This window comes from Lycium ferocissimum, chromosome 12 (assembly GCF_029784015.1).
Source record: "Lycium ferocissimum isolate CSIRO_LF1 chromosome 12, AGI_CSIRO_Lferr_CH_V1, whole genome shotgun sequence".
NCBI classification, from domain to species: domain Eukaryota; kingdom Viridiplantae; phylum Streptophyta; class Magnoliopsida; order Solanales; family Solanaceae; genus Lycium; species Lycium ferocissimum.
Genome location: NC_081353.1, coordinates 10,811,632 through 10,838,372, shown reverse-complemented (window position 1 = coordinate 10,838,372; position 26,741 = coordinate 10,811,632). Strand labels below are relative to the sequence as shown.

The 26,741-nt window shown below is 40.2% G+C and overlaps 1 protein-coding gene across 2 annotated transcripts in view; it reads right to left on the bottom strand.

The window, feature by feature from the left end:
• Window positions 1-12,892: 12,892 nt before the first annotated feature.
• LOC132039013 ((DL)-glycerol-3-phosphatase 2) overlaps window positions 12,893-26,741 on the bottom strand; it is a 35,563-nt gene continuing 21,714 nt past the window's right edge. The window contains exons 5-7 of one of the 2 annotated variants that reach the window (XR_009410333.1): window positions 15,565-16,103; window positions 15,361-15,440; window positions 13,169-13,231 (exon numbers count right to left, since the gene is read on the bottom strand). Coding sequence is in view for 1 of the 2 variants with exons in the window: in XM_059429544.1 (XP_059285527.1) it covers window positions 13,090-13,231; window positions 15,361-15,440 (222 nt within the window). In the remaining variant the exon portion in view is untranslated. Of the gene's footprint in view, window positions 13,232-15,360; window positions 15,441-15,564; window positions 16,104-26,741 lie in introns of both variants that reach the window. The other variant, XM_059429544.1, reaches the window with a different exon arrangement.

Below are 26,741 nucleotides of genomic sequence, written 5' to 3'. Positions count from 1 at the left end.
AACAATTGGCAACAATCTGAATTGTTGATTTGCTATCACAATACAAAGGAACAGACAACTACAAAGGAACATCTCGTTCTTTGAACAACCCCAGAAGCCCTACTAGCTCAGCAACAATGGAGGTTAGGCTTCTATATTCAGCCTTTGTTGAACATCTGGAAATGGTACTTTGTTATTTAGACCTCCAGAAATTAGGGATGATCCACACTTAACAAGGTAACCAGTAACTAAATTTATAGTTTTGGGACAAGAAGCCCAATATGCATCACAAAAGGCACTCAACTGAGCGGAAGCATCTACTGACATTAAATTCCCAAACCAGGGTCAATCTTGACATATCTAACAACCCTGAGATGAATCTCCATATGAGAGTGTCTAGGAGCATTCATAAACTAGCTAAGACACTGAACATCAAAAGCTCTGTCAGACCTTGTAATGGTCAAAAATAATAGCCTACCAATTAATTTCTGGTAAGCACCAAATTTGAGAGAAGAGGATCAGGTTGAACCTGTTCACCAACATGAGCATCAAAAACTGCAGAAGTCAACTCATATTTCTGTTCCGGAGGAGTACCAAAGGGCTTGGACCCTGAAAGTCCAAGTTCAGAGATAAGCTCAAGGCAATACTTCCTTTGATATATAAGAATGTCGGTACTACTCTTGCCAAATTCAATCCCAAGAAAATATCTCAGATCACCCAAGTCTTTGATTTTAAAATTCTTATGCGAGATCTCATTAGTCTCATGTATTAATGATACATTATCTCATGTACTGAGGAGATCATTAACAAAGACTAGTACTATAATCATACTATTCTCAGCCTTCTTAATATGCAAATAGTAGTCTAAGTGACTTTGTACTGAATCAGAAGTTATCAAAGCTATTGAAAGCTTGATATTTCATTATTTTGAGGCTTGTTTCAAGCCATAAAGAGATTTAAGTAATATGGACACCTTCTGCGGACCCTCTAGATGAGCAAAACTCTGAGGCAATGGCATGTAAACTTCCTAATATAAGTCTCCTTAAGTAATATGCATGCCTTCTGAGGACCCTCTAGATCAATATGGAGCTGGTTCTTAGGGGAAAGATTGTCAACATAGCTAGAAGTTGGTCCGTAGGGGGAAGATGCACATGAAGATTTATGAAGCTGGTAGAGTTCACATAAAGAAGTATGAAGCTGATATGGGTTTGTCATCATAATAAAAAAAAAAAAAAAAAAAAAAAAAGGAATTTGTTGAGCTGCATTGATCTGAATCTCAATTTAAGATCTTATTAAGTTTTGACGACTGATAAATAATGTATAATTGGAATCAGTATTCAAGAAAGTTGGATAAATATATACAATAACAAAGTCCTTAACAGATCTCCAAAAGGAATTGGTAAAACTGGCAACGAGGATGCACAATCGCTGGAAGAACCAGGTCCTTTGCATAAGCACTGGAGTTTGGTTGGTGTAATGACCCTCCCAATCGTTATGGAAAATCTAGGATCACCTTACCAAATAGAACCCTTCCAAGGGTAGAACGAGCTAATAGAAACTCAAATGTAAAAGTCTAAGAACTAAAAACTTGGCTTGTTTGTGATTATTATTTGATTGTGTTGAGTCCATTGGAGGGTGACGTAGGAAATTAGACCTCCATTGGGGATTCCGAGGCCACAGGTGAGTCTGTATGGTGTTTTTGCATTAATGTGCATGTTTAGTTTGTGTTTATGAGGTCTCGGATGAAGTGTTGTGTGGTAGAGTGAAAAACTGGTGGAATTAGCGAGCCCACCTGGTTCGGCACCTTTCACAAGGGCAGTGTGCACTGCCGCGGGGGGCCGTAGCGGCATATTGTTCGCCCTCGCGGACATAAGGGAAACGGGGATGTCCACTCTGGCGGACACTGGACCACTGTAGCGCTTGCGCTATGGCGGGTCCATTCTCGCCATAGTGGAGATGGACAAAAGTTAGAGGTCCGCAATTTTGGGTGATAATTTGGGCATAATGCCATTATCACTCAATTATCCTATCAATCTCATAACACTTAATGCCCAAATTACTTGAGTGATAATTTGGGCATAATGCCATTATTCGATGTGTTGTGGTCTATAATTTGATGAAAATTATGGTGAGAAGTTAATATGATCTTCTTGATAAGAATGAGATACTACTAGATAATCGATCATTGAAAGTGATGTGACATATATATATATATATATATATATATATATATATATATATATATATATATATATATGAAAAGGCACATTTGACAGGGGGTGAGGATTTGACCAAGATTATGGGCACATTTGACAAGGGGTGAGGATGTGACCTAAATTATGGGCCCATGATTCGAGGCGATTCCGAAGCGAGTGGTACATGGACACCATGGGTCCCCTGCAGGTCATAGCTATTGGGCAAAGACACCAATTAGCATGTATGTACACGAGTGATCAATGACTGAGTACGTAAGAATGTTGTGGCGAGGTTTATTCCATTGCTTGCTTCCATTGACTTGATTGATAATATCATTGGTGGACTTGATTTGTTAATATCATTGATTGACTTGGTGTTGGCTATCTAACTATCTGTTGTTGACTGGTCTGTCTATTTTATTGATTTTATGATTCATGTATGATACTAATCTTAGTCGCCCTATGATATCTACCGGTACATAGTGTTTGTATTGATACTACCTTGCTGCATTCTTTTTAGTGCAGATTGTGATCCAAAGACAGCTACTCGACCTCATATTTAGCTTGAGGCCACTCGCTGACAAATTGAGGGCGAGCTTCTATCCGAATCAGGCTGCCTGAAGATCTTCCTTTATTTATTGTCTATTCCATTCCAGACATTGATGTTTGCTTATTTCAGACAATATGGATTCTTTAGACATGTTTTGGATTAGAGTCCCTATGCGGTGACTTTTGAATTTTGGGGTTGTAATAGTTTAGACTTTCGCATTTACATTATTTTTTTTATGGCATGACTATTTTGATTTAAATCTTGCGTTTAATTTATTGTGAACTGAATGAATTGACTAAGTAAAATGGACTTTGAATGAGTTGTTTGTTAAGCGTGTTGGTTCGCCCACTAGAAGTTAGTGTGGGTGCCAGTCATAGCGGGTTGGGTCGTGACAGAGTTGGTATCAGAGCATTAGGTTCATCGATCTCCTCATACAAGGAGATGTTTAGAGTCTTGCGGATCGGTACGGAGACGTCTGTGCTTATCTTCGGGAGCCTACCGGACACTAGGAAAATTCCCTTCCTTTCTTTCTTTCGTGCTACTTGATTCCAATTGGTATCTGACTATCTTTCATTCTCTCGTAGATAGTGAGAACACGCGCGGCAGCAGCCAGCAGTAGAGGTGGAGGTAGAGGAGCAGGTAGAGAGGCAGCGTCAGTTGGGGGCGGAGTTCCAGCAGTTGATCCCGTGCCTCCAGTGGCCCCTAATGAGGCCGCGGAAGATGCAGTGGCACCAGCGCAACCAGTGGCAGTGCCTGCAGCTGCTCCACAAGATATGATGGCTCAAGTGCTGAATTGGTTACATAGGTTGGCACAGACCGGAGCGATACCGACCGTTCCGGCGAGTGGGGGTGCGAGATAGCGACCCTGTGTCCCGACGAGTTCGGAGCTCGGAGTTCGAAGTCGCAGTCGTGTCTCCTCGCTTGGATGAAGTTCTGAGTTTTGAGGCATTTTCGAGGCCAGTTGCAGGGCCGGTGATGACCGGTGAGGATCATGATTTATTTTGGAGGTTCACTAAGATGAAGCCTCCAGTTTTCTATGGTGCTCGGTCAGAGGATGCGTACGAGTTCATTATAGATTATCATGAGAGGCTCCATAAAATGGGGGCAATGGACAAGTATGGTGTAGAGTTTGTGACTTTTCAGTTCTTGGGTGATGCCAAGATGTGGTGGAGTGCAGGTTAGCGGGTTCACCTCCGTTGACTTGGGTTCAGTTCTATTCAGTGTTTTTGGAGAAAGATGTTCCGCGTACCTTGAGGGACAGGAAGAAGGATAAGTTTGGTAATATCGATCAAGGGAACTCGTCTGTTGCTGTATATGAGTCCCGCTTTCATTCCTTGTCCCGATATGCTCTTCAGTTGTTGCCCACTAAGGACGAGAGGATCAGACGTTTTGTGAAAGGATTGAACACTGGACTTCAGCTATCAACTCTTCAGCTTATAGCCACTGGGGCTTCATTCCAAGAGGTAGTGGAACATGTCCGTGTTGTTGAAGGGATTAGACAAGATGGTTATGCAAAGCAGGCAGAGAAGAAGGCCCGAAAGGGTGGAAATTTCAGCAACTCTTTCTCTAGGGGTCAGTGTTCTCAAGTGTATTCAGGGCGTCCGGTTTAGTCCGCTATGCAGGTGTCTGTTGGGGGCCCATCAGGGGCCAATTATCATTCTTTGGGTCATCATGGGGGCACGTAGCCCCGTTACCCAGAGCATGGGGGCTATACCGCTTCATCAGCTTTTGTTCAGCGACCTACGCTGGACTGTTCTTGTTACAAGTATGGTGAGCGAGGGCATCTTAAGAGATTTTGCCCCAGACTCAGACAGGGTGGTCAGGGGACTTAGTATCAGGCTTCCCGAGCTCCATTCGCACCAGATAGGGGAGGCAAGGATCTTAAACAGGCAGGGTGGGGCAGCCATACTGCGAGTAGGGGTGGCGCTCAGCCTAACCGAGGCGGTTCTCGAGGGCGATCGAGAGGTGGACGGCGGCCGGCAGGGGCGGGGCTCGGGACCGGACGGTGGTAATCACAATGGTTCACAGGCTACAAGAAGGCGCGGTCACTTATACGCTTTCCCAGGCAGACCCGAGGCTGAGGCCTCTGATGCTGTTATCACAGGTACTATCTCAGTCTGTGACCGAATGGCTTCTGTTTTATTTGATCCGGGTTCTACTTTTTCTTACGTGTCTTTATATTTTGTTGTGGGTTTGAATGTGATTTGTGATACACTTGATGCCCCTATCCATGTATCTACTCCGGTTGGGAATTCAGTGGTGGTAGACAGAGTTTATCGTTCTTGCGCTGTCACATTTATGGGGTATAGTACTTGGGCGGATTTAATGCTCCTAGACATGGTAGACTTTGATGTCATCTTGGGCATGAGTTGGTTATCCCCGCATTATGCGATTCTAGATTGTCACTCTAAAACAGTTACCTTAGCTATGCCCGGGGTACCTAGACTTGAGTGGAAAGGTAACCTTAGTCCCCTCCCTAAGAAAGTTATATCCTTCATTCGTGCTAAAAAGCTAGTAGAGAAGGGTTGTTTAGCTTATTTGGCACATATCCGTGATACCAGTGCAGATACTCCACCTATTGACTCAGTTCTAGTGGTACACGAGTTCGCGGATGTGTTTCCCGCGGACTTGTCAGGTCAGCTGACCCTGACATTGACTTCCAGATTAATTTAGACCCAAGGACTCGTTCTATCTCTATTCCACCCTATAGGATAGCGCCAGGAGAGTTAGGGGAATTGAAAGAGCAGTTGCAAGATCTATTGAGTAAGGGGTTTATTCGCCTGAGTGCCTCTCCTTGGGGTGCTCCCATGTTGTTCGTTAAAAAGAAGGACGGGTCTATGCGCATGTGTATTGATTATCGTCAACTGAATAAGGTTACCATCTGAAACAAGTACCCCATCCCCCGTATTGATGATTTGTTTGATCAGCTTCAGGGAGCTTCTGTGTTCTCTAAAATTGACTTAATGTCAGGGTATCACCATTTAAAGACACGGGCAGAGTGTTGGCTTGTGTTGAGGCTAGGTCATCATTTCTGGAGCAGATTAAGGCTAAACAGTTTGAGGATGCTAAGTTGTGTAAAATTCGTGACAAGGTGTTGCGTGGTGAGGCCAAGGAGGCCATGATCGATGAGGAGGGGGAGTTACGGATTAAGGGGCGAGTTTGGGTCCCACGTGTGGGTGATTTTAGGGGTGGGCATGGTATGGTAGATAACGATTACCATACCGAAATCGAAATTTTTTATACCGCGGTTTCGGTATTATGGTATTTGGTACGGTATTTGGTATGCATTTTTAAAAAGTTTGGTATTCGGTACGGTATTCGGTATTCATAAAGAAAATACCGAAATACCGAATACCATACCGAAGTATATGGTTACATATACAGTTCATAGACCTTAGCGTTATAATACGAACAAATATATAAACTAGTATTATTAGAAAACTAATTGCTTAAACTTTGGAACTTTATCAACTCTATCTTGATTTAGATGTCTTTTTTTGTGTAATTGATTTACGAAGGGGATTGTTTGTATTTTCTTTTGAATATTTTTGCATGTGTAAAGTGTTAGTACAGTATAATTGAGAAATTTTTTGAGTACCCAAAGTCATAATTCTCTACGATATGAGTATATGTAAGTCGAAGCTGAATAAACTATGGTACCGATTTACTGTATCGCAAAATACTGAAATCGAACTTAAAAATACCAAACCGTACCGAATTAATTTGGTCTGGTAATGGTATAGTACTTTCAGAAATTGAAAACCAAAATTACCATACCGAACTATCAAATATCGTACCATGCCCACCCCTAGGTGATTTGATCAAGACTATTCTAGCAGAGGCTCACAGTTCGAGGTATTTCATTCATCCTGGCGCTACTGAGATGTATCGAGATCTGAGACAACATTACTGGTGGACTAGGATGAAGCGTGACATAGTGGAGTTTGTTGCTAAGTGTTTGAACTGCCAACAAGTTAAGTATGAACATCAGAAACCTGGGGGTACACTTCAAAGGATGCCCATAGCTGAGTGAAAGTGGGAAAGAATAGCAATGGATTTAATGGTTGGTCTTCCAAAGACTTTGGGGAAGTTTGATTCCATATGGGTTATCGTTGACAGGTTGACAAAGTTTGCTCATTTAATTCCGGTTCAGATAACTTATGACGCTGAGAAATTAGCCAAGATCTACATTCGTGAGGTTGTTAGACTACATGGGGTTCCTATTTCCATCGTATCCGATAGAGGCACGACATTTACATCTCGATTTTGGAAGCATCTGCATTTGGAATTAGGTACTAGGTTGGACCTTAGTACAGCTTTCCACCCTCAGACTGACGGGCAGTCCGAGCGGACTATTCAGGTTCTTGAGGATATGCCTCGGGCTTGTGTGATAGATTTTAGTGGCCACTAGGATCAGTTCTTACCATTGGCAGAGTTCGTATATAACAATAGCTACCACTCGAGCATCGACATGGCTCCATTTGAGGCTTTGTATGGGAGGAGGTGTAGGTCTCCTATTGGTTGCTTTGATGCATTTGAGGTGAGACCTTGGAGTTCGGACCTTCTGAGAGAGTCATTAGAGAAGGTGAAGGTGATTCAAGCAAAGCTTTTGGCAACCCAGAGTAGGCAAAAGGAGTATGCGGACCGAAAGGTCCGAGATCTTGAGTTTATGGAGGGAGAACAAGTTCTGTTGAAAATTTCACCCATGAAGGGTGTGATGAGGTTTGGGAAGAGGGGCAAGCTTAGCCCGAGATTTATTGGGCCATTTGAGATTCTCAAGCGTGTGGGGGAGGTAGCTTATCAGTTGGCTTTACCTCCGGGCTTATCAGGTGTTCATCCGGTATTTCACGTTTCGATGTTCAAAAAGTATCGTGGCGACGGTTCATTCATAATCCATTGGGATTCGATCTTACTAGACGAGAACTTGACTTATGAGGAAGAGCCTATTGCTATCTTAGATAGAGAAGTTCGCAAGTTGAGGTCGAAGGAAATAGCCTCCGTGAAAGTTCAGTAGAAGAATCGCCCAGTTGAGGAAGCTACTTGGGAAACAAAATCGGATATGCGTAGCAAGTATCCTCAGCTTTTCGCCGAGACAGTACCTTTTTCCTAGATTTCTCATCCTTGTCCGTTTGGAGACGAACGGTGTTTTAATTGGTATTTGATGTAACGACCCTCCCGGTCGTTATGGAAAATCTAGAATCACCCTACCAAATAGAACCCTTCCAAGGGTAGAACGAGCTAATAGAAACTCAAATGTAGAAGTCTAAGAACTAAAAACTTGGCTTGTTTGTGATTATTGTTTGGTTGTGTTGAGTTCATTGGGGGGTAACGTAGGAAACTAGACCTCCGTTGGGGATTCCGAGGCCACGGGGGAGCCTGTATGGTGTTTTTGCATTAATGTGCATGTTTTGTTTGTGTTTGTGAGGCCTCGGATGAAGTGTTGTGTGGTAGAATGAAAAACTGGTAGAAATAGCGAGCCCACTGGTTCAGTGGCACCGTTGTAGCGGTGTGATGTTCGTCGTCGCGGACATAAGAAAAACGGGGATATCCGCTATAGCGGACACTGAACTGTTGTAGCGCTTGCGCTATGGCGGGTCCGTGCTCGCCATAGCGGAGATGGACGAAAGTTGGAGGTCCGCTACAGCGAGCCCTTACCCACTATAGAGAGACCGCTGCAGAGACAGAACAACAGCCGCAGCGGTCAACGGGGATAGAATCTCGATTTTTAAACACTTAGTTTTGAATTCTTTATTCATAAAACTCCAACACAGTTTCCAAGGAGCACCTTGGGCGAAATTCTAAGGCTAGGGCAAGAATATTCTTGAGAGGTAAGTCTCAACGCTTCCTTCCATCATTACGCATTCATCTCTAACATTATCATCATTCTAATAGGTCTAAATTGCTGAATTGAGACTAGTAACCCTAGAACTTAATAGACCTTTAATAGTTGGTGGGTCATGAATACTATTGTGGGGTTATTATCTAAAGGCTTGGGTTATCACCTTCTAATCAAGAATTGAACCATTAGAGACATGAACTAAGTGAATTGAGATTTAGGGTTTCATAAAGAAGGTAGCTTGACTAGAAACTGCTTGTAAGAGATAACTTGAATGAATAACCTTATGAATTGATAGTTATGGTTGCTAAGGCCAATGTTACGATGATTTATACCTAGAAAGCATTCACCCATTAGAAAGGGGTAAAGTGGAAGGGTGTTCATTGAATTAATATTGTTGACTAGAGTGATTGTGACTTGTTAGCATCTTAATAGCTAGACTTCGAGCGTTCCGAGGCATTACGGAAAGGAAAGGCTATAGCGGAGTGATTCGCGTTGTTCCAACTCTGCAGTTGAGGTAGGTTACGGTTTACTAGAGTTAGACTTTGATTAGTTGATTGTATGTGTTATGAGATTGATAGGAGAAAGCATGTCTAGTCTTCGGGCATAATGTGTGGTTGAAATTCCTATATGCTATTGATTGAGTGATAATGTGGGCTTAATGCCATTATTCGATGTGTTGTGATCTATAATTTGATGAAAATTGTGGTGAGAAGTAAATATGATCTTCTTGATGAGAATGAGATACTACTTGATAATCGATCATTGAAAGTGATGTGACAATATATATATATATATATATGAAAAGGCACATTTGACAAGGGGTGAGGATGTGACCTAGATTATGGGCACATTTGACAAGGGGTGAGGATGTGACCTATATTATGGGCACATTTGACAAGGGGTGAGGGTGTGACCTATATTATGGGCTCGTGATCCGAGGTCAGTTTCGGAACGAGTGGTACATGGACACCATGGGTCCCCCTGCAGGTCATAGCTATTGGGCAAAGACACCAATTAGCATGTATGTACACGAGTGATCAGTGACTGAGTATGTAAGAATGTTGTGGCGAGGTTTATTCCATTACTTGCTTCCGTTGACTTGATTGATAATATCATTGGTAGACTTGATTTGTTAATATCATTGATTGACTTGGTGTTGGCTATCTGATTATGTGTTGTTGACTGGTCTGTCTATTTTATTGATTTTATGATTCATGCATGATACTAATCTTAGTCGGCCTACGATATCTACCGGTACATAGTGTTTGTACTGATACTACCTTGCTGCATTATTTTGAGTGCAGATTGTGACCGTAGACTGCTACTCGACCTCATATTTAGCTTGAGGCCACTTGCTGACAGATTGAGGGCGAGCTTCTATCCGTGCTAGGATGCCCGAAGATCTTCCGTTATTTAATATTTATTTCCATTCCAGACATTGATGTTTGCTTATTTCAGACGGTATGGATTCCTTAGACATGTTTTGTATTAGAGTCCTTGTATGATGCCTTTTGGATTTTGGGGTTGTAATAGTTAGGACTTCCGCATTTACGTTATTGTTTTATGGCATGACTATTTTGATTTAAATCTTGCGTTTAATTTATTGTGAACTGAATGAATTGACTAAGTAAAAATGGACTTTGAATGAGTAGTTAGTTAAGCGTGTTGTTTCGCCCACTAGGAGTTAGTGTGGGTGCCAGTCAGGGCGGATTGGGTCGTGCAGTTGGTCTATGCAGGAAAAGTTGTTCAACGCACAGAAAAGGAATCCTTGGAGAATTAGTATGAAGGCTTTATCCAATTCTACGAGGAACACAAGTTCAAGACATGAAAACATTACCATAGTTAAACACATGAAATAAGAAGCGGATAAGGCCGACGTGGTTCGAAACCAAGTCAAACTTAGTTTTGGTTGTTGGATTTCTTGAACCTATTTTACTAGGATTTGGAGAATAAGAAGCAGGTATCCTACTCCTGTATAAAACATCTCATTGATGTTGAAGACACCATTACAAAGATAGAGACTCTAGAGCCTATAGATAGAATCTTTTACGAGTGTCTTCAAGTGAGGGAAAATCAACTGCAACGAAGAAGAACATGTTCCTATCAAGTTTTATTCATACAGTTCTTTGAGTTGTAATAGTAAGATTCTTTTGGTCCTAAACTATAACCTTTTATATTCATAGTGAATTTGTTTTAGGTGTTGGTTTTGAGTTGTAAAGGGCTTCTTGAACTGAGTAGAGTGGTGCCTACAATTAGTGAAGAATTGTAGAGGTGAGGGATAGGTACTGTAGTGGTCAGTTTCTTAAGTGTATAAGAGTTTTCACCTTAAAATTGCTTGAGTTATAGTGGAGATTTTGGGAGATCCTATTGGAGATAGGTTGTGGTTTTTGCCTCTCTTGAGTAATGAGTTTTCCACGTAAAAAATTCTTATGTTGATTTATTATTCCGTAATTTACTTTGTTGTTGACGAACTTGGTTCTTCAATTTATAGGTGACAGCATAAACTATCAATAGGTATTAACACATAATTGTCAGATTTAAATAGAAACCCTAACTCAAAAACTGAACTCAGGAAACCTTAAACCAATTAGCCTCGAACCCTAACACATACAGAGAATAACTAATATCAGGTATCTCAACACGTATTTTCAAGATTTACTAAGAAATTGAAATTCTAAGTCGAAATAATAACTCAAAAAACCCAGTTGTGATGCTCGAACAAGAGCCAACACAGTGACCCGATTTCTTTGTGTTTTTTAATACTGGTTCAATGATTCTTTTTCGAATGTTGTTTGTGGGATATTTGGAGAGATGGGTTTTGGGCATGGTGTTTCAATGGAGGAAGGAGATGAAGAAGGTTGGGGAGATGGGTTTTGGCTTCAATTTAGTGGGTATTGGGTCGGGTCAAAAAATTAAGGTGGGTCCGAGTCTTAGGTGGCATGTTGACTAGGTCCTATGTGGACTCATTAATTGACATGGCAACGCAGTGGGCAGCCGTTAGGGATGGGGGTAAATTTATATAGTTTGTTAACGGTGAGGATATGGGCTAGTCGTACAAATATTTTCTCAAAGTACAAGGGTAAATCTGACCCTTGTCCCTACTTTTAAGTTGTAAGATAGGATTGTTACTACTCCCTCCGTTTCAATTTAAGAGAGGAAAGAAGATTTTTGTATCTTGTGGTCTTAATTAAAGATATGTAGAATGTATCAAAATACAATTTAATCTTGTGGTCTTAAACATATAATGTGAAAAGTTGGAATTCAAGAGTTGCCAAAAAAGGAACGAAACATCATTTATAAAACAGATTAATAAATAAAGTAAGACAAACAAATTAAACAGGGGAAGTATCATCTAACTCTCTCAAGGTAAACGTGTCGAGATGGGTTGAAGTGAATCAACCCTATTTCATATGCAGGTTGACTTTACCCGTTCCGAAAACGACGTGACAACCAGTTTTTATTCATTTTCAACATATAACCCACACGTCATTATAAATGAGTAGGATTACATTTGAGGCTTTTGACATGTAACCCCATATGACAAGGGAGAGATAACCTACTAGGGAAAAAGGGCCAATTGGATTACGCTTCAATTCATTTGTCATTGTCTGACTCGGAACGAAATTTAAGAAAATAAAGAAGGCTCTCGAATCTTGTGGTTTTAAACTAAAAATATGTGTAATGCACCAAAATGTTATTTGAATCATGTGGTTTTAAATATGTCGTGTAGGAGGTTGGCGTAACGAGTTACTCCCTCCATCCCAAAATAAGCGTTGCTCATTATCACCCATCAAGAAATACGTGTAGTTTACTAAATTACCCTTAATAAAGCTAAATTAATTTTTCCCTCTTAAATACTATGCATCTTATTAATCATTTGACATTGAAAAACACTCTTCACAGATTCCAACTATATCAAATTACTATGTGACTTTTCAATCATCATTTTGATATATTAGGAATTTCGGATGATTGCAGGACTTTGACAGGTCTAAATTTTCATTTTCAACTTTACCTTGATTTTTAAACTCTCTCCATTTTTCTCAATTGTTTATACTCATACAACTTGAGTATATTTCGTTCAAGAATCTTATCGTAAAAGAAACTATTCATAGCATGAGATAAACAATTGAATGTTGAAAAGACGAATTCCATATGGTGTGAATGGTGTTGGATCTCAAATTATTGTCATAATTCCAATATTTTGACTATTAAATGTTTTTGAGAATTGAGCACTATTAAGAAGCGGTTCTTCAATATAACGTATAGTTGAAAGTGACAATCTTTTTTTTTTTTTAACAAAATAAAAAGGAAAGTAAGACAAACAAATTGAAACGGATGGAATATTTTTCTGGACAGTATCATGCTGAGCATACATGAGTTGCAATACAACGAATCCTCAATCTCTTCATTTTAACAGCCAAAATAATGAGTAAAGCAGAACAATATATGAATACCAACTGGAGGCAAACCCCAAAACTCTGAATATATAGGCTCCATTTGGGAACTTAAATATCATCATCAAACTAATCTAACTTGGTTGATGCATTTTTAAATGGCGGCAAACCCCAATCGGCTGGGTTGAAATCAAGTAAAGAAGTCAAAACTTGATCAGCAACTTGATGATATGAACTATCCAACCTTGCATCTGGAACCATAACCACTGACCTGCATGCATGCAGTAACATAAAACCCAAATTAGTAGATGATAGGAGATTCTGTACCTTCACATTTTGTCATAAGAACATAAGTGCAAGGAACAGGGATAAACGAGACCAGAATGCAACCAAGTAATCTTCTATATCGATGAAAATCATAGTGCAACTTCAGGACCCACTTGGCATACGTTGTTACATCTACAGAAGTGTTGGAAGTACGTTTAGGGCCCTCCATGTGGGTCAACCTAAAAGGGAATAAATAAAATAAAGGGAAAAGGGTCAAAAATTTTCTACTTTGGAAAAATTTAAAAAATATCATCCTTATTTTCAGCCAAAATACCTCTCTCATCCTTAAAGTTTTCAAATATACCTCTGTCTTGAATGAAATTATCCTCCAAACCGAAATCATTATTTAAACACGTTCCATCATTTAAACCCGACTCAACTAAATAATAACCCATAAGATCCCCTTATTCTCCCAATTCCCTCAAACTTCAAACCTACGTATTGGGGGAATAAGGGATCTTATGGGTTATTATTTAGTTGAGTCGGGTTTAAATGATGGAACGTGTTTAAATAATGATTTCGGGTTATTTTGGAGGATAATTTCATTCAAGACAGGGGTATATTTGAAAACTTTAAGGATGAGAGGGGTATTTTTAACCCAAAATAAGTTCGAAGGATATTTTTAACCCTTTTTCCAAAGTAGAGGGGTATTTTTGACCCTTTTCCCTAAAATAAAAGGAGAAGAGCACAACCCTTCCCAAAGTTTTGTTTATATTAGACTCTTCTTTTTCAAAAAGTGCGTTTTTCTTTTCTTCATCTGAAAAACAAACTATTTCTCTTCCAAAAGATAGAAAATAAACTCTCTTCTTCTCCGTGAAGAACTACGGTGGTAGATTCATGAAAGTGATCTTCACCGAATACTAGAACAATCTTTTGTAACAGGTACGACTTAGATTGTGAACTATACGACTTAGATTGTGAACTATACGATACAATTCCCGTTCTTTATACATGTGACTGTGTTGTTGACTCGTGAAACAAATAGTGAATCTTGGGCGAACTATGTGTTCTTGTGGATTGTGTGTTTTCCTTCAAGAAGAAACCCTCGTCAATGAACAGAACTTCAGGGATTTTAGTAGTTAAAGTATGTTATTGGCGTTTAATCATGCCTCATAGGACAATAGTTACCAATTTCAAAACAAAAACAAAAAAATCATGCCCCATTGGACCCAAGAAACGCAGTACTAATAGTAGCAAACAAGAATGAGGAAGTTCAAAACTCATGAAAACGGCTAATGTTCCAGACTGAACACACCTGAAGAAATCAAATTAAGGAAAAAATATAGCCTCATAATGGATAAAGCATGAAAACTATTAGGGAAAACAAAAAAGCAGAGCAAACACCAAAAAGGAACAATATTGAGAAGAAAACATGGTTCCATCACAGGCAAAACACTGGTGTTCGTGTGGGTGTCAGAGAAAATACCGGGTCCTAGTAAAGTAGCAAACAACTGAGGCAGTTGGGGACGGAATAATGATATGTATCTTTTAGATTATAGGATGACCCTGAAGGGACCAAAGAAGAATATAAATCAGACAGAAAATTAGAACAGGAAGAACTTTCAATGTTGACAGGTTGAAAGAGATTCTTGAAAGTCAAGACAAAACCCCAAAATAGGAGGAAGAAAGAAGCAAGGTCCTGAAGGAGGATTGCTCCTAGACCAAGTAAATTGACTTTTCAGACATCCAAAATGAGGAGAAAGGACAAAAACTAGCAGCTGCACATAATAAGTGCCATCAGTGCAACAGAAAGAAAACCATGCCAGATGAGATCAGGATCAAACTGAAAGGCAAAGTTTACAAACATATTTTGGAGAACATTAACTGACATACAAAGGGTTCTAAGAGTCCTTAAATATGAAGGTAACCTTGTTGTCATAGTGAGCACATAGTTCAGACATTGAGAACCAGACCAAAATCATATTGCTTCCTCAATTACTAGAAGTTATCTTCAAGAGATTTACACCACCTATGAGTTAATCAACTAAACATAGTCTTAGTGCCAAATTGTTTACATGAAGAAAATAAAAAATATATCAGCAGAAATTAAAATTTTGGGAGATAAAGACTTACATTCCAGCATTCTTGGCTGCAAGGACACCAGAGGGCGCATCTTCAAATACAAGAATCCTCTGTGAATCTACCGGTCCACCCTGTTGATGCAGGATAGAATCATTAATGGCAGAAAACAGAGAATAAGAGAATATTGCTACAGCTAAAACTAGACTACGGCTACAGAATGCTTTTGATTGATAGGTTTCCCAAATGGTATCTTACATTATATACCCACATTCTGACTCTAGCTGATTCAGCCTTAGGATTGAAATAGGATAGGATTCATACTAATTCCATAACAGGATTCAAGAGAGGTAGAGGTAGGCTGAAAAAGTATTGGGGAGAAGTGATTAGACAGGACATGGCGCAGTTCTAGCTTACCGAGGACATGACCGTAGATAGGAGGTTATGGAGGACACGGATTAGGGTAGAAGGATAGTAGGTAGTTGATCGTTGGTCTCCAACTGACATTATATCTTCAACTTGTTGGTCTTCTCTTGGATCTTGCTCTCTTCCTTGATTTCTTCGCTTCTATCTAATCCAATCTCTGAAACATACTAGGACATCATTGCGTTGCTGCCCAATGAGTGTAGGTTGTCTCCGAGCTGCTGCCTTCCTTGGCTAAATGCGTTTTCTGATGCAATAGTTGACATTGGAACATTCAGCACATCTCTAGCCATTGTTGAAAGAACGGGAAATTGCCTTCTGTTGTTCCTCCACCAATCTAGTGCATTAACTCCATCTTCGAAGGGCTCCAACGGCTATCTCAAAAAAAATTGAAGCTCATCAAGGTTTGTATTTCTTTGTTGAGGTGTTATTTGAGACCAAATAGATAATCTAGGAACACCCATGATAGGCACACTTTGTGCCTGTCTTTTAGAAGATGAAGCTTCGTTAGAAGGAACACATGGGACAGAAGTCGGTGTACCATTATCAAGTAATGTACAATAATGATTATATAATTGTTGCGCGTATTCATTTGCATCACACATAGCCTTAAGAAGAGATGGTTCTTCATTATTTCTAATTTCTAAAGAAGTTTATATAATACGGGCCAATTCTAACATAATAACATATTTAATACACGGATTTAATACAGCACCAACAAAGTAAATAGGAGGAATAGGAAAGAAATACTTTTGAATTTTACTATCATTGCAGTAACAACATCTATGTAACCATCTTTAGACGTGCTTTAAGCAAATAAGAGATATCAGCTGGATAAGCTAAAATGTTACAAATAGTAGGATAATAAGCACCGGAAAATTCCAGAGTAGCGAAATAAAAAAATTCTAAAAAATCTACAACATCCTTAATTTTGACCCAATCAAAATCATTCAACATTAACTCAGGATATCCAGTTGCAAATTGGTTAAAAGTTGCAGTTATAGGAACTTTATACGCATAACAAGTTTTTAAGAAATCATAAGTAGAATTCCACCTAGTGTCTACTTCTTCAGCCATAAATTTTGGTCTAACATTATTTTGCCTGCATTTATTTTTAAATTCTGCAAGTCGCTTCATGCTATTATTTCCTTGAATAAAACCAACTGCGTGTCTAATTTTCTCACACAGGCTCAAAGAAAGAAAGACCATCTTTAACAATTAAAATGTAAATATGACAAGCACACCTACCATGAAATATTTCAGGTAAAGGTGGAGACAACTCAGATTTTAAATTATCGATAGTAGATGTGTTGTTAGAAGCATTATCAAAAGCCATACATAAAACTTTGCTTGTAAGACCATAATATTTTGCAATGACCGTGACAGTATCAAATATAAATTGTGCAGTATGTCTACGGTCTTCGTCATATTGAAAAACTAAAATACGTTTTTGCATGTTAAAATTATCATCTATCCAATGACAAGTAACTGTTAAATAATCATTTATAATAACAGCACGACCAAGATCCGAAGTGAGAGAAACTCTACAAGGAAGATACGTCAATAAATAACGTAGATAAAACAGATATTGTCCATGAAGTCTAAAAATATCAGATCTACAAGTAGTTCTAGGAATACCGCTAAACATAGGATGATAAATTTTTTGTATATAATGAATAAAAGCATCAGAAGAAGCAAAGGTGAAAGGCAAACAACCCACAGCTATCATTTTTCGACTCTTCACGGTTCTTCATTTTATTATATGATCCACTTAATTTACCAGTCTTTAGGTCCAATCTTGTTTGCATTAATCCCCCAGCAGCACCCTGAGCTTCTGCTATCTCTTCTTTCCAATTTGGGTGTATTCTATCCAAATGTCTAGTCAATTGACCCGTCCCCCCTTTATTATCCCGTCTCATGCTTATAAGGTTTGTTACAAATTTTACATTCAACATAACCCGGACTATTTTCTATTGGGCCAAAATAATTCCACACTAAACTAGTTTTTTTTTTGGGTTCATTTAGGCAGTGGAGGACGACACTAAGCCTGAGCAATATCATTAGCGGGACTAATGGGTGTATTATTATCATCATCGTCTACTTCTACCTCAACTTCATTCTCTTCTTCTATACCGTACATTTCTTGTATTTCTATATAATTCATATCATGTACACCCACACCTATGTCGCCTATTTCACTAGGTGGTGCTTCCGGAATCCGAGTATAATTTCTAGTGCTAGTACTATCGCTACCGGATTTTTTTCTTACCGCTACTACTACCACAGGGACATAAAGTTTTTACCAACTCTTTTTAGTTGTTCCATTATGCAAATTAAAATAACGAAAATTTAAATGCAAGAATTAAAGTACTAATTAATGGAAGTCCTGAAGGTTTTTTTCAATCTAGCAGGGGTTTGAGGCAGGGGGATCCCCTGTCACCTTTCCAATTCTTATTAGCCATGGAGGGGATAAATTACATGATCAGAAAAGCCAAAACTAATGGATGGATAAAAGGGTTTGGAACCCAAACCAATAGGGGTGAAGACATGGAAATTACACACTTATTGTATGTTGATGACTGTTTGGTGTTTTGTGAGGCTAAGATTGAACAAATCAGACACCTTAGGGCAATACTGACCATCTTTGAAGCCATTTCAGGTCTCCATGTTAACTGGAATAAGAGCTTCTTACATCAGGTGAATCAGGTGACTGATCTACAGTTTCTGGCAAGTAACTTGGGCTGTCAAACTGAGTCACTGCCCACAAAGTACTTGGGAAGGCCTCTAGGTGCTAACCACAAAGCACATGAGATATGGAATGATGTGTTAGAAAGGTGCGAAAAGAAATTGACAAGATGGAAGAGTCAATATTTATCTCTTGGGGGTAGACTAACTTTGATAAATTCAGTCTTGGATGCCTTACCTACTTACATGATGTCTTTGCTTCCTATTCCTAGGGGCATAGAGAAGAAGATTAACAAAGTAAGTAAGAAGGGAATTTTTGTGGCATGGTAACAAAGACAAGAAAGGTTATAACTTAGTGGAGTGGGAGATTGTGACGCTCAACAAGCAACATAGTGGCATAGGGATTAAGAATTTGGACTTCATAACCGAGTCTACTCCGAAGTGGTTGTGGAGGTCTTTGTAAGGAAGACGGATCTCTCTGCGGAGGAAATACGAGGTATGTTCATCATTTTCGTCATCGTTGCCGATATTGGGAGCCACGTGGTCGTGATATGATATGATATATATATACATATGTTGGCCCCGTGAGGCATTGTTGGTATTTCTGCGTGCGGATTTTGAGATAGTAACAATTGCGGAGGAAACTCGCTAAAATTTTCCTAAAGATAAAAAGAAAGAATGAGATATAGGTTTGTAATATGTCTTGAAAGGTCGTGCTAATAGTAATGATAGGATTTGACTAAATTGCGAGTACCGACCTCGAGAAAATCGAAAAGTTAATTGCGGAATTGAAGTAATAGTATGATTAAGACAAGAGTACGGAGAAAAGAATTGTGATGGATAGGAATGTATTGATAAGACGACTTGCATAGATATTAAGGATAAAGTTGATCGAAAGGGTAAAGGGTTAAGTGTTACATTATAGGATTGATTACGAATAAGAGACAATGATGGATATAATGAGGATTGTATGAAAACAAGTAGAGCAGTGAGAAAGTGGAAGCTACGATGTGATCTAAGCGTAGCTAGAATATAAAGGCAAGTGTAAAACGGAAAAGCGAGCTATGGGACGAATAAGGAAGGCTTATCGAAGTTACGCAGGGGAAGTTTGGAATAAGGGTTATATAATAACTAAAATGATAACGAGTGTAAGAAAAGAAGGGGTAATTGGAAGAAGGAGATAAGAATAGCGAGATAACGATTAGTAATAGACCGTGACATATTGTAGCCAAGGACACGAGTACCGTAGTGACGGAGACTCGGAAGACTCGCTCGGTTATAGAAAGGATGAGAACGAGGGTAAAATGAGGCGAAATCGATAATGGCCGACTAATGACAGTATTTATAAGTAACGGCGATCGAGGTTGTTCATCACCGGTGGAATCTGGGAGTTGGGACGGAAAATAGTCATATCCATAGGTGAAGGGTGAATATTGAGGATTGAAAAGGGATTAAAATAGTAATTGTGGGGTCGGAAGAGTAAGGAGACCCTTTGGTCGGAGGGAGATGTGTTATGAGAACGTTTCGAAATGCAGTTAAGACTTCAACTTACCCAAATTACGTGATGAAAGTCATGTGGTGAGTGGACGCTATCGTACTAAAGATTAAAGCACCGAATTCCATCGAGTTTCAAGGTTAAGCGTCTTTGCAACAGCAGAGAAATCTTAGGATGGGTGACAGAAATGTTCGAAAGTTTTATAGATTCGGACATAAGGAGCGAATGAAGAGCGGTAGGGGTAGCCTAAGGGAAGTTAGGTATGCGGCGTGGGCGAAACCCCGAGGTCGCGTAGGACGAGGCGGATTAGGCCGTAAAGAAAGAAAGGTGCGTGCGACTCCTAGAATTAGGGTGAGTTTGAGTAGCGTTTGGGAATATTTTGTGAACGAGATGCTGTAACTATGTATATATAGAGGTGTGCGTATGATGGCCCCGTACGTAGGTATATCGGCGGATATGTGGATTCGACATCCGAACGTTGCGGTGTATGGAAGGCATTAATCGGACAGGGTAACGAAGTTCAAGTGAGAAACAATATATAGATAGCACAATTGTTACAAGGCAAGCTGATGTTGTTTCACTACGGGTTAAGTTTGGAAAATTCTAATACAATGATATTCGGAAAAGAAAGAAAGTGTGTAGATGAACGGCAAGGGGATCAGAATGTCAGAATAAAAGTGCCGCCTAATTGAGATTGAAAAATGCGGACATAGGGCAAGGTATGATCGGGTAATAGTATAAGTACACCCGCCCAGGGGAAGCGAGTGTGAATCACAAGTCAAAGATGGAGACAATCAACCTACAATATATGTGATACGGGTGCTCGAAGCACGAGGTAAGATTTTTTGTCGAGACAAGTTAGTAAGATCCAAAAGCGAGCAAAAGTGATAGAAGCTAGGATGGTAATTGAGATAGTGCCGAGAATTAATTGTGGAGATCTTAAATGATATGACATTGGAGAGTGAAGGCTTAAAGGAGAATACGACAAGAGAACGATAACGAGTAACTTAAAGAGACATTGTGAAAGATAACAATCGCTTATCTTTGGATTAGAGCTAGGCGCGAGCCCGATAGTTGTTCGCTAATGATCACCGCGACCTTATAAGTAGCAAAGAAGAAAGATAGAAGACCTCACCATAGTAGGAAGTGAGCACATCAAAGGGGTGAATGAAGGAAGGGAAAAGAGTATGTCAGGATAGGCTACCAGCGAATGTTAGGACGGAAGGAATATGTGGAGCAGAGTGAACCAGGAAAAGGAAAGGCTATAACTAAGATGGAAATACTTCATACAAGTCGTATAAGAGTGATTATGTTACCCATGAACATTTATATGCTAGGGATGAGACCAAGCGAATGTCTAATGAGAAAAGTTTGGATTCAGTAATAACAATACGGTGATAATATTTTTTTTAGAGTGCAAGAGCAAATTTAGCTGGAAAGTAAGGGCAAATATATCAAAAAAGACCTCTCTCTAAAAACCTCTCTCTCTTCTCTTGCATGATCTGACGTATGGTAGTACACCTGCGGCGGAGATAACCATGGGAAAGGGGCGACGCCGTGGAAGAGGACGAAACAAGAAAGCCACTATAGTAGCTTTTGGAAGCTCTGTGGGAGCTCGTGTGGTCATCGGAAGTTCGAGTAAAGATGCAGCAGCACCACCGCAACCTTCCTCACCGAAAGAGGCAAGTTCTGAGAACACTGGTCGAAACAATGCCAGGACAGGTTCAATTGATCCAAAAATGAGTAGAAACCCCAACGACAGTACGAGTGGTTACCCCACCACACATCAAGGCGGTAACGGGTCGCACGAGCCCAGATCTGACTATGCAAGAGGCATTGAACATGAATTTAGCACAACAATCTGCAATGGAAGGGGTGCAAAACCATGTGAGTACCAATCCAGCAGCAGATGAGACACAACAGCTCCAGAGCCAAATCTACCCAGCACGTATTCCAGATCCAGAACAAGCGGTAGAACTGGAGCCAACTGCAGCACCTTGGACAAACCTCTTCAAAGGGAACCGATTAGTGGAGAATGGTTTGTCCCTTTCTTATATTCCTCCTGCAATAGTCAATGGGAATACTGTGGTGCAGCTTGAAAAAGAGGAAGTAGATGTAGAAACTGAGAAATGGAAGTGTGCTATTATTGCGTATGTGATAGGTGAGACCCCTGGGTATAAGTTTATGCAGAAATATATTGCCCAGATTTGGAATGACATAGCTGCTCCAGATATTTTCCTCCATGAGGAAGGATATTACGTCATTAAATTCCAAACACTGGAGGATATGCAGCAAGTTCTCTATTCAGGACCATACTCCATTAATAATAGGCCAATGATTATCAAACAATGGGCTCCGGACTTTGATTTGAATAAGGAATTCCTTACAGAGATACCATTGTGGGTGAAATTCCCAAAACTCCCCTTGAATTGTTGGAGTCCTAATTCACTCAGTAGAATAGCTAGCTCAGTTGGGATCCCCTTGTATGCAGACGAGTGTACTGCCAAACAAAACAGGATCTCCTTTGCAAGAATGTTGATAGAGGTGAACGTCACTAAGACCCTTCCTCTAGAGGTGACAGTGATGGACCCAAATGGTCGACAATTCAAGCAAACAGTGGCTTACGACTGGAAACCAGAATTTTGTGAGAAGTGTAGGAAAATTGGGCATAAATGTAAGATGCCACCTCCCCCAAAGCAACGGAATGAGCAGCCCAAACCACAAAGGAGAGTACAAAAGTGGTCAGCTAGGCCTCCAGGCCCTCAAGCTGGCGTACAAATACAAGAACAACCACAAGACCAACCTAACGTGCCAGTGGTAGTGCCGGAACCTAACAAATCAGCTCCTAGGCAACAAGTGATAAATGCCGGGAAATCAATAGTACAGGTGCCCGAACTGAATCTTCAAGAGTTTCCTGAATTGAACAGCGCCTCAACAAGCAGGAATAGTTTTGGTTCGGCACAACAGGGGAATCATAGGAGAGCCACACCAATTCCTCCAGATAAAGGAGGAACAATTCCTAATAATCAATGACTTGGCTCATATGGAATGTGAGAGGCCTTAACAAGAGGTATAAGCAAAAAGAATTGGTCCAGTACATGAAATCTAAAAAGGTGCAGCTAGCTGGACTAATTGAGACTAGAGTTAAAGAACACAAAGCAAAGAGGGTGATGAAAAACATAGCTCCTAGATGGAGTGCTTTGCATAATTATCAAGGTGCAGAAAATGGAAGAATATGGCTAATTTGGGATCCACAAGTGTTTATCGTTAATCTACTCCAGGCTGATGCTCAGGTGCTTCATTGTCAGATAAGTAGCAGGCTAGATGGGATGTCTTGTGTTCTCACAGTTGTTTATGGATATAACACTGTTGAACAAAGAAGGGAACTATGGCACACTTTATCTACTCTTGCTCAAGTGATCACAATGCCATGGCTAGTAGGAGGAGACTTCAACTCAGTTTTATACCCTCAAGACAGGATATTTGGGAATCCAATCTCCCAAGGTGAAATCCAGGACTTTTCAGAATGTGTACATGACAGCTTCCTTTGTGAACTCCCATGGAGGGGTGAATATTACACCTGGACAAACAAACAAGAGGGTGACGACAAGATTTATAGCAGAATAGATAGAATATTTGGGAATGATGAGTGGCTGATTCAGTGGGGACATGTTATCACACATTATGATCTATTTAACTTCTCAGACCACTCACCAATGTTACTCAATATCCGAGCAACTACTGGGAACATTAAGGTACCCTTCAGGTTCTTTAATGTATGGGCAGAACATGATGATTTCCTCCTAATTGTGACTAGAATATGGCAAAAACAATTCACTGGATATGGGATGCAGAAAATATGGCTGAAATTAAAAGCTCTGAGATCAGAGCTGAAAATTCTTAATAATGCTGAATTCAGGAATATTACTCAGAAAGTGGAAAAAGCTAGAGGGGACTTAAAACTTATACAGGAACAAATGCATCTCCACTGTGATGAACACCTCTTTGATATGGAAAGAGAAACCTTGCTAAATCTGGAAAAATGGTCCCTTCTTGAAGAGAGTGTAATGAAACAAAAGTCAAGAGTATCATGGATCAAGCTGGGGGATTCTAATACTAAGTACTTTAGTGCTGTCACAAAAGAAAAGAAGCAAAGGAAGCAGATCCTTGACCTCACCTCCACCACGGGAACCAGACTAGTGGATCCTAAAGCTATTAAGAAAGAAATTGTAGAGTTCTATAAGGGGCTGATGGGTTCAGCTGGCAATACCCTATCTGCAGTCAATATTAAGGTGATGAAGAATGGTCCATCTTTAACCACTGACCAACAACTTGCCCTTTGTGCTGATGTTACTGAAGCTGAGATTGAAGAGGGACTCAAGTCTATTGGAGATGATAAATCTCCTGGAGTTGACGGTTATAATGCTTTCTTTTTCAAGAAAGTTTGGCATATTGTGCGGGAGGATATCATAGAAGCTATCAGAGAATTCTTTCTAACAGGCAAGTTATATAGAGCCATCAACTGTACATCTATAACACTGATCCCCAAAGTTCCAAACCCTACAACTATAACAGAATACCGACCTATAGCATGTTGCACCGTACTCTACAAGATGATCTCTAAGATACTGGCATCAAGACTACAGAGGGTGATAGCTAGTCTGATATGTGATTCACAAGCAGGATTTATCCCGGGAAGGAAGGTGGCAGATAACATTATCATGACATATGAACTTGTTCAGGCATATAACAGGAAACACATTTCCCCACGTTGTATGATCAAAATCGACCTTCAAAAAGCGTACGACTCGATTGAATGGGTATACTTGAGGCAGGTGATGAATGAAATGGGGTTTCCAAACAGATTTACTGGCTGGGTGTTAGAGTGTATGCAAACAGTCAACTATTCCATCTTGATCAACGGAGAGTCCTCAGAACCCTTTGACGCAGCCAAAGGTTTAAGGCAAGGGGACCCTATGTCCCCTTTCCTATTCGCCATTGCGATGGACTATCTCAGTAGGAGCTTAGCAGGACTGAAGTACAACAAGCGCTTCAAGTATCACCCTAAGTGCAAAAAACTGAACATTACTCATCTGTGCTTCGCAGATGACTTAATGTTGTTCGCAAGAGGTGACCTAGACTCTATTGCTGCTATGACTACGTGTTTCTCCCAATTCTCAAAAGCTTCGGGACTTCAAGCTAATCTAGCCAAAAGTTCAGTGTATTTTGGAGGGGTGACACAAAAAGATAAGGATCTGATCCTCAATCATCTCGGATATGTGCAAGGGGATTTACCGGTAAAGTATTTAGGGATTCCACTGTCCTCTAAGAAGCTCACCCTATTACAATGGCAACCCCTGATTGAAAAAATCGTCGCAAGGATCTCTTCATGGACTGCAAAAAAACTCTCATATGCAGGGAGAGTACAACTGGTGCAAACTGTCCTGTTTGGAATACAGGCCTACTGGTCCCAATTATTCATATTGCCCACTCAAGTTCTGGAAACTATTGAGGCATATTGCCGGAGCTACATTTGGTCAGGGGTTAATACAATTACTAAAAGAGCTTTGGTATCATGGGAACGAGTATGTACACCCAAGTCAGCCGGAGGATTCAATATCATCAACTTACGCTTGTGGAATCGTGCTGCTATAGCTAAAACAGCTTGGGACCTATCTCATAAACAAGATACACTATGGATAAGGTGGCTTAATGCCTATTATATAAAGTCTCAGCAACTAGACCACATGCCGGTACCAAACCAGGCATGTTGGATGGTCAGGAAAATTTTTGAAGCCAGAGCCACTGTCCAACAACTTATCGTCCCAATTAATGACAAGAAAAGCATCATTAGACAGATCTACTTGCAACTGTTGGGGGAGGCTCCTAGAGTACCTTGGAAGTGTTTGCTATTTCAAAATGCAGCAAGACCGAAAGCCCAGTTTATCATGTGGCTTGGATTACATGGTAGATTACCAACTGCAGACAGGTTAGCTAAATGGGGCATTCAGGTGAATCCTACTTGTGCTCTCTGCCAATCTCTCCCTGAATCCAGAAATCATATGTTTGTTGATTGTGTTATGACAAAGGAAGTGTGGAGGAAATTATTAGACTGGATGAAGAAACCTTATATCACAACAACAACTTGGGACCAACACATCCAATGGGCCGTACACCATGCAAAAGGAAGGACTCAATCAGCACAGATCTTCAGACTTGCCTATGCAGAACTCATCTATGCTTTGTGGAATGAAAGAAATCAGAGAATTTTTGAAGGAAAGAGCACTGAAGTGGACAGGATTGTTAGGACTATTGCTTATACATGTAATGTTAGGGCCCCTCTTGGGGTTAGAACACTTATTCAGTCTTTGTTTATTTAGCTCCTTTTTGTTTGAGCAGGTTCAATGTTTTGTGAGATGGTTGTAGGCATAGAAGATACCCTCCTGAAGGTGTGTGAGCCTCTTCTACCAAATAGCACCTAGTGGTCAGGATAGACTGAATTCTGAGAAGCTGTCTTAGTTGGAACAGCTTAGCTATGTATTTTTCACTGGTGGTTAATGAAAGACGTTAATTACCAAAAAAAAAATACGGTGATAATATTCTGGGTGCATTCAGGAAAGATGTAAAGATGGTTAAGCTAAGCCACCGAGATAGAATTGGTACTGCGGACAAATAGGACATGGCTATAGTTGGACCACAGATTTATCCCGATGCCAGTTGTAAGGTAAGAGAGGCGAAGACAAAGTAACACATAAGGATTAGTGAAGCCACGCTAAGGTATTTCTTGGGCTAATTTGAGCACCTTCGCATATTCGTGTAAGGATTGCCACAT